The sequence below is a fragment of the Schistocerca nitens genome, chromosome 4 (genome assembly GCF_023898315.1).
Source record: "Schistocerca nitens isolate TAMUIC-IGC-003100 chromosome 4, iqSchNite1.1, whole genome shotgun sequence".
NCBI classification, from domain to species: Eukaryota; Metazoa; Arthropoda; class Insecta; order Orthoptera; family Acrididae; genus Schistocerca; species Schistocerca nitens.
The window spans coordinates 503,365,935-503,381,836 of NC_064617.1; the positions used below are offsets into that span (position 1 = coordinate 503,365,935).

Here is a 15,902-nt window from a genome sequence, read left to right on the forward strand (position 1 = left end):
GCTGGTATGAACTACTGTTTTCATAAAATGCTTTGACAGCATACGCACGATGCTGTGGTGTGCAGCACTCCAATATGACTAAATGATATTTCCCACCAAACGTAACTGACACTACCGCCTCCAACTCTCTACAATGCAGCTTGATTTGCATACTTTTTACAATCACTCAATATTTTGTCTCACTCTGTACTTTCCACATAGCTTTTGAACTCAATGTTTTAAATAAACTACAATGTATGCATTGTGTATGTAAAGACAGCACAGAGGAAAGGTAAATCTGATTTAATAAACTGGTAATGATGATCTATTAGCCTTTTTTATGATGCCAAATTTCAATCTTGATGAGCTGTGTAATTCCATAATATGTAGAACTAATCTCTAAACTGAGTCTCTTTCAAACAGTTTACCAAACACAGAGGTTTAGCTGAGTGTTCCATATAATACCACTGTCTCATCCACAGAGATTCATCAGTGCACAGAAATGAATTACACAAAAGAAATAATTGTAAGTGTAGGTTTCTGCGACCATTGTCACTGCCAATAAATTTTTTGTTTCAGTGCATGTGACCCCTCTGTCAATATATAAAATTCCTCAGGATGTTTTGCTTGAGGAAGGCCATTTACAATATTGGAGAATTTTATGTATTGACAATGTGGTCATATACCCTGAAAAATTTTATTGACAAAAGATATAATTGTTTACAATTAAAACAAGCAAGCAGCCATCACTGCTATAAAATTCATATCAAACAATATTGTGGTAACTCGAGCGAACATATAATACACCTGTTGTAAACAACAATATAATTGAATGGAGGATACTGACTTATTATGTGTTGCAATAACTATGTAATTGATGTATATGCCTTATAATCTATGTGGTAAAAAATGGTGGACTTCAAAATTTTGATTCATAATGAATAAAAAAAATTATGCAATTGAGGTTATGAACAATAGTCCTCCTGGAGCTTTGCGGATGCTGCACTGTGCACCCCAATCAACAGTACTCAGATCTGCTGACACAATTATTTCTCTTGAATAACTCACAGGTGGAAGCCATGACAATGGTGAGGTGCCACTTAAGTGCAGTAACACAGAATTACAGCCTGAAAGGTCGATTTGTTGAATGCACAACTGCAAAAGGCGTCGTAGTGAAACAGATGTGAGAGCTGTGTTGCCTTGCAGACGGAGTCGCTTGAGGTTTGTTGCTTTTTGTAATGGCCTAAATTTGAAATGAGAAGAAAAAAAATTAACTAATAGGCAATTTTAATATGTTTTTTACTAAAGTCATGTTTATTATAACAATTACTAAAAATTAATCAATTAGCACAATGATATAGCAGTCTTTACCTAAGTAGTTCCCATATATCTGTATCCTTTAAGTTACAGTTGGAGAGGTCCAAGCTTTCCAAATTCTCTGGCTCACAACCTGCACCAGCCAGAAAGATAGCTAAATCCCGGGCAATCGTACTACAGCCATCTTCACATCCTGACTGTGTGCTACCCAAATTAAGTTCCTTTATTTTTACTGCAGATATTTGTTTCAGGAAGTCTCGAGCTCCTTCGAGACCAAGACAATTAAAACTGACATCCAGTTCTTCAAGTAACTCAACTGCCAAAAAAGAAAGGAAGAGAAAATGACAAATATGTACCAAACTATACAAGAGGTTAGTTAGAAAAGAACTTTTGCTGAGAACAATGTCCAGAAAACTACACCTTGCACAAGATTTTATAAAATACATTTTACTGCATAAAGCAAGAAGAATATGCAATGCCTATGTGTGATCAACTCATGAGACACCTCTTTGAAAAGATAAGACATTTTAATGTCATTTTGGTAACATTATTCTCTAACAAAACCTGACTAAAAAATTCATATTAGTAAAATAACAAACACGATATCATAGACACTGGATTGGAGGGGGGATCTTCCCTATTGATTATTAAATTTGACCTTAGCGACAATGGAAGTTAATTATGTTGTGACAAAAAAGTGTGTCAAATGATTTGAAACACTGACAGGTAGCTAATATAACTGGATAGACAAAAAAGCTGTTCACCTAGCAGTGACAGGAGAAAATACATAAAAGTTAGTGAAATGTGGAAGCTTTCAGAGCCAGTGGCTCCTTCTGATGGAAGGGTTGAAGAGAAAGGAAGAAAGATGAAAGAAAAGGACTGGTGAGGTTTAGGAAATGGGGAGGATTACGGAAAAGTTGCCCAGGATGAGAAGGAAAAACTGAATCATATTGTATCATATAATTATATTATATTTTCAAAAATTAATTATTTTTATTGACAGGTAGCTAAGTTAGTCTTAAATACAAACAGACAGCTTATTTTATTAAATACAGTTACAAATAGAGGGTGTGTCTCCTAAGAGCCATCAGCCACATTTCACTGGCACTTCAGCAGATATTTGCATTTTCTTTTTTGCAATCTATAGCTGGAGTCAGGACAAACAAATACTGATCATCAAGTCTTTCATGTGATGCCCAATGCCCACAGAAAAATAACGGTTCATTTCCTGTTACGAGCAAAATGATTTTTAAAGTGGAATTTGATGTGTCCATTTGATAGAGCAGTCCCTAATTAGCTTGGAAGACTAACCAGTTCTCCGGCAGTGACAGCAGCAACCAGGCCCATGCTGATTGCTACTGCCACACAGTAGCACTGCTTAGTAGTAACTGCTGTTGGAATACTGGTTATTCACCATGTTTTACTGTCACTATTTGTTTGGGCTGCCTCCAGCTACAGACTGCAAAAAATAAATTACAAATATCTGCCAAAACACCAGAGAAAATCTCCCTGACGACTCTTAGGAGAGACACCCTGTATCTATATATATAAACTTGTATCAAAAATAGTATAGACTAACAATATACTTTCTGCCTAGATTAAACTACTTTTCATTTTTTACATACTCATTAGAAAATGGGAAGTCTGTACCCCTGTACAAAAATTAGAAACAATAAAGAGTTGGCAAAGTAACTGTTTATAATACTTCACACAAATGATACATGGAACAATTATATGGAACTGATGACAGAAATTTTTTGTGATGGTACCAAAAACCCCAATATGAAAAGCAAATCTTGATTTGTATTGACACAAAATTACAAATCACAGGACTGAAATTATTGCACATGTTAACAGAAAGTGAGTGTACTGTACAAAGAAACAGGCGTGTCCATAATTTGATAAAAAAATTTAAATTATGCACTCAGAAGTTAAATTTATCAAACAAGGATATACGTACGGCATTGATGCATATTTTCAGGTCCGCTAGTAAGTGAGCAAGCATGAAGATTCAGGGAAGTTAAGCTAGATAATGATGTGAATATCACTTGAAGGTGCTTCACAGCCTCCTGTCCCAAGGGATTGCAGCTCAGATTCAAGCGATGGAGGCCCTATAGTGTTAAAAATTTCATTAATCATTTATACATAGGCGAACAGCAAATGAACATCAATTTGAAAGATAGGCATTGTTTCGTTATTTAGGAATGACACAATTTTTTTGTAGATTTAAAAGAAAAAAGAAAAACAACAAACACTCACACACACTAGTTTATTAGAAGTCTACTGAATAACGCTTAACAACGATAATAAAATTTTCATTGAGGCCAAGAATGCAAAACAATTGGTGCCTGGTAAGCCAAAGATATTTAAATGTCAGTGAAGTTATTATATAAAACTTTTCACAATGCAAAAATTTAACACTCTCCCTTGTTTAATAACTTACACACTCTCGTATTTTTGCACAGCTTCCTTAGTCGGGCAGCAAATAACGGTTTTCTTGATAAATTCACAAGTTGATTTTCTGTACCTACTCTTGAAATGTTACCTTCACCAGCTGTAACTAATTCTCAAACACAGAATATGTTTTGTCCATCGGTGAAATTCAAGATTCTGTGCGAGTCGAACAGCAGCTTCATTGTCCACTCATAGGCAAGGTTTCTAATCCTTTATCTGGCGAAGTTCAGTTAAAAGTCTCTTCATCTACACCATTTCTCATGCTGCTTCACTAACCACTGCAACTTCAGCTTCTGTAGTAGAGATTGCAAGGGAAGTTCATAGTTGACTCATCCAACTGACAGGTGCACCAAAGTACAGGCAGAGAACACCAGAGGTAGATCGTCCAGTCCTCAAATCACCTCCATGATCAGCATCATTAGAACAGTCAAGAATGTCTTTGTCTTCACCGCTTTTTTAATTAAGTCCATAGTCACATGTGCCTCTCAAATACTGAAAAATTCTTTTTACCATTATTACATCACATTCTGTTGGATTTTTAAGACATCTAGATACTCCTCCAACAGCATATGCTATTGTCTCGTCTTGTCCCACACATCAGATACATCAGGGATCCCAACCAGAGTTGCCACAAGTTTCCTAAAGTGAAATTCCCTTATATTTCCCCAATTTCCGGACAAGTTTAAGGATTTTTCCCGACAAATTTTGAGATTTCCAGGATAAGTTAAGACGTACGTTGACAACCTGTCTTTGCATCCATGGTACAAGAAAAAATAGTGCAAACGAGGAAATATCTAAAAAAAAAAAAAAAAAAAATGCAAGCAGATGGCGTTCCCTGATGTGAGCAAAAATTTTAAGTACTAACGTCAACATCTTATGTAATGAACTGTTTTTAGATGGAGGAAGTAAGCCAAATGGTGTATGTGTTTCATTAAGACCACTGCTGTTATTTTATTTCAACAAAACGAAACACATCTGGTGACAAAAATATGCATTTCCTTGGAGTCAGATTTCAAATACCTTCACTGATTTCAGAAATAACCTCAGAAAAAAGTAGGCTTGTTGAAAGAAGTGTATAAGGTAGAGGATAATTGTGTAAACCAACAATGTAGGTGACCGACAATGGAATGGGGCACTGGACAACACAATGTGACCGCAGCGTGAGATGACCATCATCTTGTCCGCTTGGCCGTAATGGACAGAACAGGTTTGTCCACAGTGTTGGTGTGACGTTGGAGCACTGCAACAGGTGTGGATATGTCCATTGATGGTTTTATGCCATCTTCTGCGGTCTGGACTATTGGCATGAATGCCACTGCATCAGCTTCCACTGAAAGAACCCAACAACATTTCAGACAGCAAAGGGCACATGAATGACAACATTAGTGTGCTGAGTGGCAAAATGTAATGTTTTTTGATGAGTCCCACTTCAATTTGTTATACAGTGATGGCTGCACATGTGTTCAACACCGCCGTTGTGAACAGAATGGGGCAGACCGTATTGTTGAGTGGCGTAGCAGACAGGCGCCAAGTGTGATGGTTCGGGTTGCCACTGCCTATAACATGTGATCTCATCCTCTACAGCTTGAGGATAATCTGAAAAGCCATCGCTACATCACAGAGGTATTACAGCCCAAGCCACTGCCCCTCCTGCAGTCCATTCCATATGCCATATTTCAGCAGTACAACGTCCAGCCACATGCAGTGAGGAATGTGCAAGTCTTCTTCGAAGAATGGCTGAACTTGTTTGTTCAGGTCCTCCTGCAGCCATAGTTGATGCTTTGTGGATGTGCTTACAAACTGCATGGCTGAGTACTCCTCAGCAGCATATTCAGGCGGTTGTTGATTCCATGCCACGACGTCTAGCAGCTCTGATTGCAGCATGTGGTGGCGTTACTCCGTACTGAATTTCCACAGTCACAGTGCATGTACAGGTCTGTTGGTTGGTTTGTGGGATTGAAGGGACCAGACTACTAGGGAAATCGGTCCCTTTTTCCATGAACTTGAAACACCCACAAAGAATAAGAACAAACAATGGAGATGACAAGAGATGACACAGGACAAGAAAGACACAGACAGGGACCAGAAAAAAGGAATTACAATCACACCGAGTGTGACAGTGGTTGGTCAACCATAGAAACAAAGCCAAACACCAAGAAACGCACTAAAAATCCCAATCTAAAATCGTAGGCCAAAGGCCATACTCAACAACAAAAACAACAACAACAAAAATATTCAAACACTTAAGATCAAGCGATAAAAACCACCTGCACGAATAAAACTCAAAACTAAATCTGCCATTGCAACGTCATCTGAAAAAAGTGCAGGAAGCATATCAGGCAGTGCAAACGTCTGCCTGAGCGGAGTTAAAAGCGGGCAATCCAACAAGATGTGGACCACTGTCAAAGCTGACCCTCAGCAATATAAAGGTGGGTCCTCATGGCACAATAAATAGCAGTGTGTTATCCAGGTGTGGTCAATGCGCAGCCGGCAGAGGACAACAGAGTCCTTGCAAAAGACCTGCAAGGAAGAGCGCCACGCACCAGTAGCCTCCTCGATGGCCCAAAGTTTGTTCTTCACCCCAGGTGGGAAGTACCTTCTGCCTCAAAACTGACCTGAGGTCACTTTCCGAAAGGCCAATCTCCAAGGCTGGTACACCGACAGCCTGCTTAGCCAGCGTGTCAACATGTTCATTTCCCGGGATGCCGTTGTGACCCGGGGTCCACACAAAGAACAGAGTGGCCGCAACAGGCAAGAGTATGGAGGGACTCCTGGATGGCCATAACCAGACAAGAGTGAGGGAAATACTGGCCGATAGGTCATAAACTGCTCAGGGAGTCACTACAGATAATGAAGGACTCACCTGAGCAGGAGTGGATATACTCTAGGGTGCGAGAGATGGCGACCAGCTCGGCAGTGAAAACAATGCAGCCAGCCGGCAATGAGTGTTGTTCATAATGTTCCCCTAGAGAAAGAGCATAACCAACATGACCAGCAACCATCGAACTGTCAGTAAAGACCACAACAGAGCCTTGAAACGCAGCAAGGACTGAAAGAAACCAGCGGCGGGGGGCCTCAGGAGGGACTGAGTCCTTCGAGCCCTATGCCAAATCGAGCTGAAGGTATGGGCGGGGCACACACCACAGAGGGGCCCAGAAAAGAGATGGAAGAGAGAAAACCTCAAGCCCAGAGAGAAGAGCTCTGACGCAAACCGCGATCTTACACCCTGACCGGGGCCACCATTCTGGAAGATGGACGACCGACTGAGGGAACAGGAGATGATAATTGGGATGCCGAGGCAAACTACAGACATGTGTAGCAGAAGTGGCCAGTAATCATTGGTGCCAGAACCGCAATGGAGGGACACCTGCCTCCACAAGTATGCTGTTGACAGGGCTTGTCCGGAAAGCTCCAGTGGCGAATCGGATCCCGCTGTGAAGGATGGGGTCAAGCAACTGCAATGTGGAAGGTGATGCCAAGCCGTAAGCCAGGCTCCCATAATCTAGAATTAACACCTGGTACAGCTGTAGAAGGGTAGACCGATCGGCACCCCAGCTGGTATGACTCAAACAACGAAGAGCGTTAAGATGCCACCAGCACGTCTGTTTAAGCTGCCGAATATGAGGGAGACAAGTCAACCGAGTATCAAAACCAGATCCCAAAAACCGTTGTGTCTCCACCACAGCAAGAGGTTCGCTGTCAAGATAAGGCCGTGGCTCAGGGAGAACAGTGCGTCGCCGACAGAAATCCGTAATGCAGGTCTTGGCAGCCGAAAACTGGAAGTCATGCACTACAGCCCAAGACTGCACCTTGTGGATAGCGCCCTGCAGCTGCCGTTCAGCAGCTGCAATTCCAGTAGAGCAAAAGTATAGGCAGAAGTCGTCAGCATACAAGGAAGCCGAGACAGACGTTCGCACCGCTGCAGCGAGCCCATCAATTGCAATAAAAACAAGGCAGACACTTAAGACAGATCCTTGCAGTACCCCATCCTCCTCAACTTGGGAGGAACTATGGGAAGCCGCAACTTGCACGCAGAAGGAACAAAGCGACAGAAAATTTTGTATGAAAATCGGGAGCAGACCCCGAAGACCCCAACCATGAAGTGTAGAGAGGATGTGATATCGCCATGTCATATCGTACGCCTTTTGCATGTCAAAAAAGATGGTGACCAGATGCTGATGGTGGGTAAAGGCCATACGGATGGCAGACTCCAGGCACACCAAATTATCGGCGGCAGAGCAGCACTTGCGGAACCCAACCTGAGACCTAGCCAGAAGGCCCCGAGACTCAAGTAGCCAACTCAACCTCTGGCTCACCATGCATTCGAGCAACTTGCAAAGAACATTGGTGAGGCTAACCCACCTCCAGTGGGTTCTTGCTACGTTTCAACACGGGGATTATGATGATTTCCCGCCACTGTGACGGGAACTCACCCTCGACCCAGAAACGGTTGAAAAGGTCTAGGCAGTCCACTGAGAGCTGTTTGAGCACCTGACAGTGGATTCGATCTGGCCTGGGAGCCGTATCAGGGCAAGCGGCTAGGGCACTTTGGAATTCTCACTCACTGAACAGAGCATTGTATGATGGAGAGTGGTGCATGTGAAATGAAAGGCTCCGACGTTCCAACCACTCTTTCAGGGAGCGGAAGGCCAGTGGGTAATTCGCAGAAGCAGAACTCTGAGCAAAATGTTCCGCTAAGTGGTTTGCAATTGTGTCAGAGTCAGTACAGACTGCTCCATTCAGTGAAAGCGCAGGTATGCTGACGGGGGTCCTATAGCCATAGAGTCACCGAATTTTGGCCCAAACCTGCGATGGAGAGGTACGGAGGCCGATGGTGGAGACATACCTTTCCCAGCACTCCTGTTTGCGTTAGTGAATGAGGCAGCGGCCTTGCACACAGAGCCGTTTAAAGGTGATAAGGAGTGCCAATGAGGGATGCCACTTGTTACGCTGGAGTGCCCACCTGTGATCTTTAATTGCCTCAGCGATCTGGGCGACCACCAAGGCACAGTCCTCCGCCGAGGGAACCCAAAACAGGGAATGGCAGATTCTGTGGCAGTAACGATGCTGGTTGTGACTGGGTGAACTACTGCATAAATGGTGTCATTGAAAAGAGGCTCAATAGTCCCAGTCAGCCTTATTCATAGCCCACCTGCAGGGGTGCCCAGAAGACTGACGCTGTGGCAGTGACAGGAAGATCGGAGAGTGGTCACTATCGCACAAGTTGTCATGCACATTCCATTGGACATATGGTAATAGGCTAGGGCTGCAGATCGTAAGGTCAATGGCTGAGTATGTGCCATGCGCCACACTGAAATGTGTGTAGGCACCAGTATTTAAAAGAGAAAGGTCAAGCTGTGCCAATACTTGCTCAATGATGCTGCCTTGGCCTGTTGCCACTGATCCACCCCACAGAGGGTTATGGGCATTGAAGTCGCCCAGTAACAGAAAAGGTGGCGGCAAATGGGCTATCAGCGCAGTCAGGACATGCTGCAAGACATCACCATCTGTTGGAAGATAGAGACTGCAGACAGTAACAGCCCGAGGCATCCATACCCGAACAGTGACAGCCTCTAAAGGTGTTTGTAGAGGGACAGACTCGCTGTAAAGAGAATGAAGGACATAGATGCAGACACTACCAGATACCCTCTCATAAGCTGCCCGGTTCTTATAACAACCCCAATAGTCATGGAGTGCGGGGTTTGCATTGCTGGAAACCAAGTTTCCTGAAGAGCAATGCAGAGGAAAGGGTGAAGGCTGAGAAGTTGTCAGAGCACAGCAAGATGGTGGAAAAAACCGCTGCAGTTCCACTGGAGGATGACATTGTCCATGGCCGAGAAGGCGTGAAGGGCCCGAGGAGGCAGATTACGCTGCTGGGTCATCTGCTGCCACTGATTGAGTGCCAATGGGAGTGGCATCCATCATGTCTGAGGGACTGGTGAGATCTAGGTCCTCAGTGGACGTCAGAATCTCCACCGCATCCTCAGATGCAGAGGTTGTAGGTAGTGGTGGAGTGGGTGCCACCGCAATTTCCTTGGTCTTAGGGGTCTTTGATTTCGATTTCTCACGCTGTTCCTTTGGCTGCCCTTGCTGGGAGGGCTTTTTTGATTCAGTCTCTGAGACTGAAGAGGACCGTGAAGCCCTATGACCAGCTGCCTGGGGCTTCTTCAGCCCGCGGGGGTGATGCTCCCAAGGTAGGTGGTGCAGGAGCAACAGGGAGAGAAGTGCCCCCCCATCATCAAGGGGGCAGGTGTGGTCCTTCGGCTCTGAGAGGTGACTGTATGTGGTGCAATGGATGGAGCTGTAACAGGAGTGACAGTGGCGGCATAAGATGACGTAATGCGCATGGGATGAAGCCATTCAAATTTCCATTTAGCCTCAGTGTAGGTCAGTCGGTCCAGGGTCTTTTATTCCATTATTTTCCGTTCCTTCTGTAGAATCTTACAGTCTGGCAAGCAAGGGGGATGGTGCTCTCTGCAGTTGACACAGACGGGAGGCAGGGCACATGGAGTATCGGGATGGGATGGACGACTACAATCACGACATATGAGGCTGGAAGCACAGCGGGAAGACACATGGCCGAACTTCCCACACTTGAAGCACCGCATCGGGGGAGGGATATATGGCTTGACATCACAGCGGTAGACCATCACCTTCACCTTCTCGGGTAGTGTGTCACCGTCGGAGGCCAAGATGAACGGATCTGTGGCAATCCGATTATCCCTTTGACCGTGGTGGACGCGCCGGATGAAATAGACACCTCGTTGCTCTAAGTTGGCGAGCAGCTCGTCATCAGACTGTAAAAGAAGGCGCGTGTGGGACATAATGCCCTGGACCATATTTAAGCTTTTATGGGGCGTGATAGTAATAGAAACATCCCCCAGCTTCTTACAAGCGAGTAATGCCCGTGACTGGGCAGAGGATGCTGTTTTTATCAAGACTGACCCAGACCGCATTTTTGACAAGCCCTCCACCTCCCCAAACTTGTCCTCTAAATGCTCTACCAAGAACTGAGGCTTCATGGACACAAAGGATTCCCCTTCAGCTCTCTTACAGACTAGATACTGGGGCGAATACTTCTTGCTGTCATCCATAGCCTTTCATTCCTCCCATGGTGTGGCCAGGGAGGGGAACGATTAGGGGTCATATATATTTGCATTAAAGTGAGCCCTCAAACACTTAGAGACTGCTGGTGGTTGGCCAGCAGCAAGAGAAGACGTGCCACGCCCTGATGCCACCGACTCCAACCAAGGGCCCTCCCCACGGGTGCCACCCAGCCACAGCAAGGGCCACCTGGCAGGATGGCCATCCTCAGCGCAGAAAGCAACACGGCAGAGTGTATGGCGGAAAGAGGGGATGACCAAGAGATGGAGAGCGAGCGGGACTGCACTATAACGATGAATAAGGTGGCTAAGGTCTCCATGCACAATGGACACAATGCACCAAGTAAGGCGCCCTTCCCCAATTGGCTCACTCTTCAGAGTAATTTTGAAATATGGTAGTCAAACCCAAGAGGGGACCATCACATAAGTGCCGAAACGTTTGAGACTCCTTTTAGTTGCCTCTTACGACAAGCAGGAATACCACGGGCCTCTTCTTACCCCCAAACCCGCAGGGGGTGTACAGATCTGTAATGCTAATAATTTGTGTAGTGTAATGTCTCTAATTGGTGGTATAAATTTCATTGCGATCACATCTCATGGTCTTTGTGTTTCACTTTTTCCAAACAGCAGTGTATTTCATTCTAGCTATGTAGCTTATAAGTATTAAGGTACAATTAAATACTGAATAGCATTGGAACAATCATAAGAACATGTGCAGTACATCTCTTCTTAATGATGAAGCTTGATCAGCATCTGTCATTTTCCTCCTTAATTAAATCTCTGACACGTGGTGAAAATGGAGTAAAGATGCTAGGACAGAGGTGTAATTATCTTTACACCAAACACTTCACAATATATTTCTATTGATTTAAAGAAGTAACTGTTGAAAATTTTGACTTTGTGAGCAATTCTTTGTTGACAGTTTGCTGAAAGTAGTCACCCTGCATGCTTGATATTGTCAACAATCTCTCCAAGTTTTCATCAACAGCAGACAATCAAAACTGTTCCTGTTTTAGTTACCTGGCTAAATATCTTCTCATATTCAGCATTACTATTAAGTATCATTAGAATACCTAACATAACACAAACTAATCTCTCTCTCTCTCTCTCTCTCTCTCTCTCTTTTTTTTTTTTTTTTTTTTACACTGCCATCACTACTTCTTAATTTTCCTGTCAGGGACCACTGCAGGTCAATTCTTTTTGCATTTAAGATTTTATCCAGTAGATAATGTATCCGAAATGCACAAAACTGGGATGACAATTTATCCATGGCATCATGCTGTTTATCTGGATGTGTGTTCGATAACACTGGAAACTTTTCCACATAATACATCAGGGCAGAATATAATGCATGAGAAACAGATCTAATTTGTACAACCGTGGCATTCCTCAGCATTCCACTGTTCACTGGGAAATGCAGCAATTAACTGGAGGGTGATCAAAGTCAGTATAAATTTGAAAACTGAATAAATCACGGAATAATGTAGATAGAGAGGTACAAATTGACACACATGCTTGGAATGACATGGGGTTTTATTAGAAACAAAAAAAAAATACAAAAGTTCAAAAAATGTCCGACAAATGGTGCTTCATCTGATCAGAATAGCAATAATTAGCAGGACAAAGTAAGACAAAGCAAAGATGATGTTCTTTACAGGGAATGCTCAATATGTCCACCATCATTCCTCAAAATAGCTGTAGTCAAGGAATAATGTTGTGAACAACACGGTAAAGCATGTCCGGAGTTATGGTGAGGCATTGGCGTCTTTCAGCATCCCTAGAGATGTTGGTCGATCACGATACATTTGCGACTTCAGTTAACCCCAAAGCCAATAACCGCAAGGACTGAGGTCTGGGTACGTGGGAGGCCAAGCATGACGAAAGTGGCGGCTGAGCACACGATCATCACCAAACGACGAGCGCAAGAGATCTTTCAAGCGTCTAGCAATATGGGGTGGAGCGCCATCGTACGTTCCAGCAGGTGTTTATCAGCCAGGCTGGGGATGATGCGATTCTGTAACATATTGGCGTACCTCTCACTCGTCACAGTAGCAGTTACAAAACCACACTCACACATTTCCTTGAAGAAAAAAGGCCCGATAATGGTAGATGTGGTAAATCCAACCCATACCGTGACTTTCTCATCGTGCAATGGAGTTTCCACGACAGTTCTAGGATTTTCGATAGCCCTAATTCTGCAGTTGTGGGCGTTGACAGACCCTCAGAGCGTGAAATGAGCTTCGTCGGTCCACAACACGTTACTCAACCAATCGTCATCTTCCGCGATCTTTTGAAATGCCCACACCGCAAATGCCCTCCACTTCACTAAATCGCCTGGTAACAGTTCATGATGCCGATGGATTTTGTACGGATAGCATCAGAGGGTACACCTAAGTGCCAACCAAACAACCAAACAGTAGTGTATGGAATGCCAGTGCGACGTGCGACTGCACGAGCGCTGACTTCCCCACGCATAGACGAACCCGCTATAGTCTCCATTTCTTCCTGAACTGTCTCAGCAGCATTAGGCCTTGTGCTCGGTCGGCCACTACGGGGTCTATCGCCTAAACAACCCGTGGCTTCGAACTTCGAAATCATTCTCGCCACAGCTGCATTTGTCAACAGACCTTTACCCATTCGAATCCCCTTCCTATGGCGATAGGATCGTAATGCTGAACTAGCACATTCCCCATTCTGATAATACAGCTTCACTAAAAGCGCCCTTTCAGGTAACGTCAACATGCTGCGACTGCTGGCGCATCTGATTCTCTCTCTCATTACAGCTCCTTTTATACACGATTGTCATACACAGTCACTGACGTTTTGCCGTCCAGCGCCATCTGTCGGACATTTTGTGAACTTTGCTTTTTTTTTTGTTCTAATAAAACCCCATGTCATTCCAAGCATGTGTGTCAATTTTTACCTCTCTATCTACGTTTTTCCGTGGTTTATTAAGTTTTCAAATTTAAACTGACTTTTTGATCACCTGGTATTTTCGAACAGAAGAGAGGAATTCCTCCTCTCGTCAAGCCTGAGACAATCCACAAGTTGAGAAGTACAATTACCAATGACCAAATCACTATCCTCCTCTTGGTTTCTTCATCTATCAACCTCAAGAAGATAATAGGATTTTACCACTATAGATTGTACTAATTCTGTGATGTGTGCAGCAGTACACCTGGCAGTAAATGGTTGTGAGGCACACTTGACTGTAAAATTATAATTTGATAAAAACAGACATAGAGCCTTATTTAAATCTGATGACAGGAATATAAGAATCCTTTCTTCACAGACAGTTTGTACTTAGTTGAGAATCCCGTTTAATTGTTTTGCTTGTAGACGAAAATAAAGTTGGTAATTCACTAACATTATTCTCAATTGGGAATTAATTTAACAAATGAAGACATCCAACAACAAAGAGGTTAGGCATATAATTTTTCAACAGACCTAATCCATTCTTCATTCCAACCATTATATGAGTATTATCATGAGATATGGCTAAACAGTTACTGAATGAAATATTAACCTCCTTGACAGTGTTAGGAAGTGTTTGTATACTGATACCTGTGGAATCCCCTTTTAAGTTAGGAAGAGATAATAAGCTGCTTTCAGTTTTTTGGACTGTCTTATTATAAACGGTAACAACTATGGGATGAAAATCAGAACTGTCTTTGTTACTACAGTCTGTTGAAATAAAAAAAAGGCCAATCTTTCAAAGTTTCTATGATTTCTCCTTTTTCACCATTTCTCCTATAATTGTGATAGTTCTGTTTTTGCACAGCCGTATCTCTTCACTATACTGTTGTCTGGGAACATTTTCCTTAATAGGTAACACATATGGTCAGCACAACTGATTGGCAAACTGCGTTCTAAAATAAATGTTGTAAACAAGCATTCAGCATTTATCATCTCATCACTTCCACCTTTAACATCAAATGCAATTTCTTTTTTACTTTTGCTCACAACCTTAAGTTTTCTAGGTGTTTTTTTTTTTGTTTCCACAAGTTTCAAAACTTTTTTTTCCTCCATGTGGTGTACACATGTCACATTGGCGAAGAGTACAAAATTCAAATGACGGACCTTTCCTAGACTCAATAACGCATGGCAACTGATTTATGTCGCTTCAAGAAAACAATGTTTTTTTTTATTTACAAAAATAAACCATCTTTGGGGATTTAAGTAACAAAATAACACTCTTATGAATCATCCACTCTAATGATTTATACTGATAATGAAATGTTGCATAATAAGCTATTTCACTTAAGCACAATGACAACACACACCACAAAGCCAAACACAGAATAATACTGAGCAGTTACAAGTATACATTGTACAAAATGCATGGGAATGAGGAAAAGCAACAATCAATGTAAAATTGAGGATGGAATAATGGCAATATTATGAAAATGACATATTGCTACTCATTGTTTTGAGGAGACATTGAGCTGCAGACAACAAAAATACTGCTCCACATTCGCTCTTTTGTCTAAAAGGCCTTCTTATAAAGTAGAAAACACACTCACATTCATACAAGCATAACTCACACACACACACACACACACACACACACACACACACACACAACCACTGTCTCTAGTCGCTGAGGCCAGACTGTGTACAGCAACTGCCCCTGCTGGAAGAAGCAGTCTATGGGTGGTAGGGCAGGAGTAGAAAGGTAAGAGTACCGTATTTACTCGAATCTAAGCCGCACTTTTTTTCTGGTTTTTGTAATCCAAAAAACCGCCTGCGGCTTAGAATCGAGTGCAAAGCAAGCGGAAGTTCTGAAAAATGTTGGTAGGTGCCACCACAACTAACTTCTGCCGTCGAATATATGTAGCGCTACACAGGCATGCCTTGTAGGCACAAAGATAAATACTGGCGCCCAAACCTCTGCGTCAGTAAATAAATTTTTTAAAAACGGTGGAAGAAGAGCTTTTCTCCTCCGCCCAGAGTTTCGACCACTGCATTTTCATACATTATCCAACGAAGTAAATACAAATTCTGTATTGTTCATCTTCAAATGTAGCAGAATTTCAGTGTACTACGAAA

General features: G+C 42.9%; 1 protein-coding gene across 4 annotated transcripts in view; it reads right to left on the reverse strand.

Annotated features, from left to right (window-relative positions):
* Positions 1–396: 396 nt before the first annotated feature.
* LOC126252967 (tonsoku-like protein) overlaps positions 397–15,902 on the reverse strand; it is a 286,128-nt gene continuing 270,622 nt past the window's right edge. For 2 of the 4 annotated variants that reach the window (XM_049953985.1, XM_049953983.1), the window contains exons 23-25: positions 3,257–3,407; positions 1,351–1,612; positions 399–1,222 (exon numbers count right to left, since the gene is read on the reverse strand). In XM_049953985.1, coding sequence (XP_049809942.1) covers positions 931–1,222; positions 1,351–1,612; positions 3,257–3,407 — 705 coding nt within the window. In that variant the 3' untranslated portion in view covers positions 399–930. Of the gene's footprint in view, positions 1,223–1,350; positions 1,613–3,256; positions 3,408–15,902 lie in introns of all 4 variants that reach the window. The other 2 variants (XM_049953987.1, XM_049953984.1) reach the window with 2 other exon arrangements.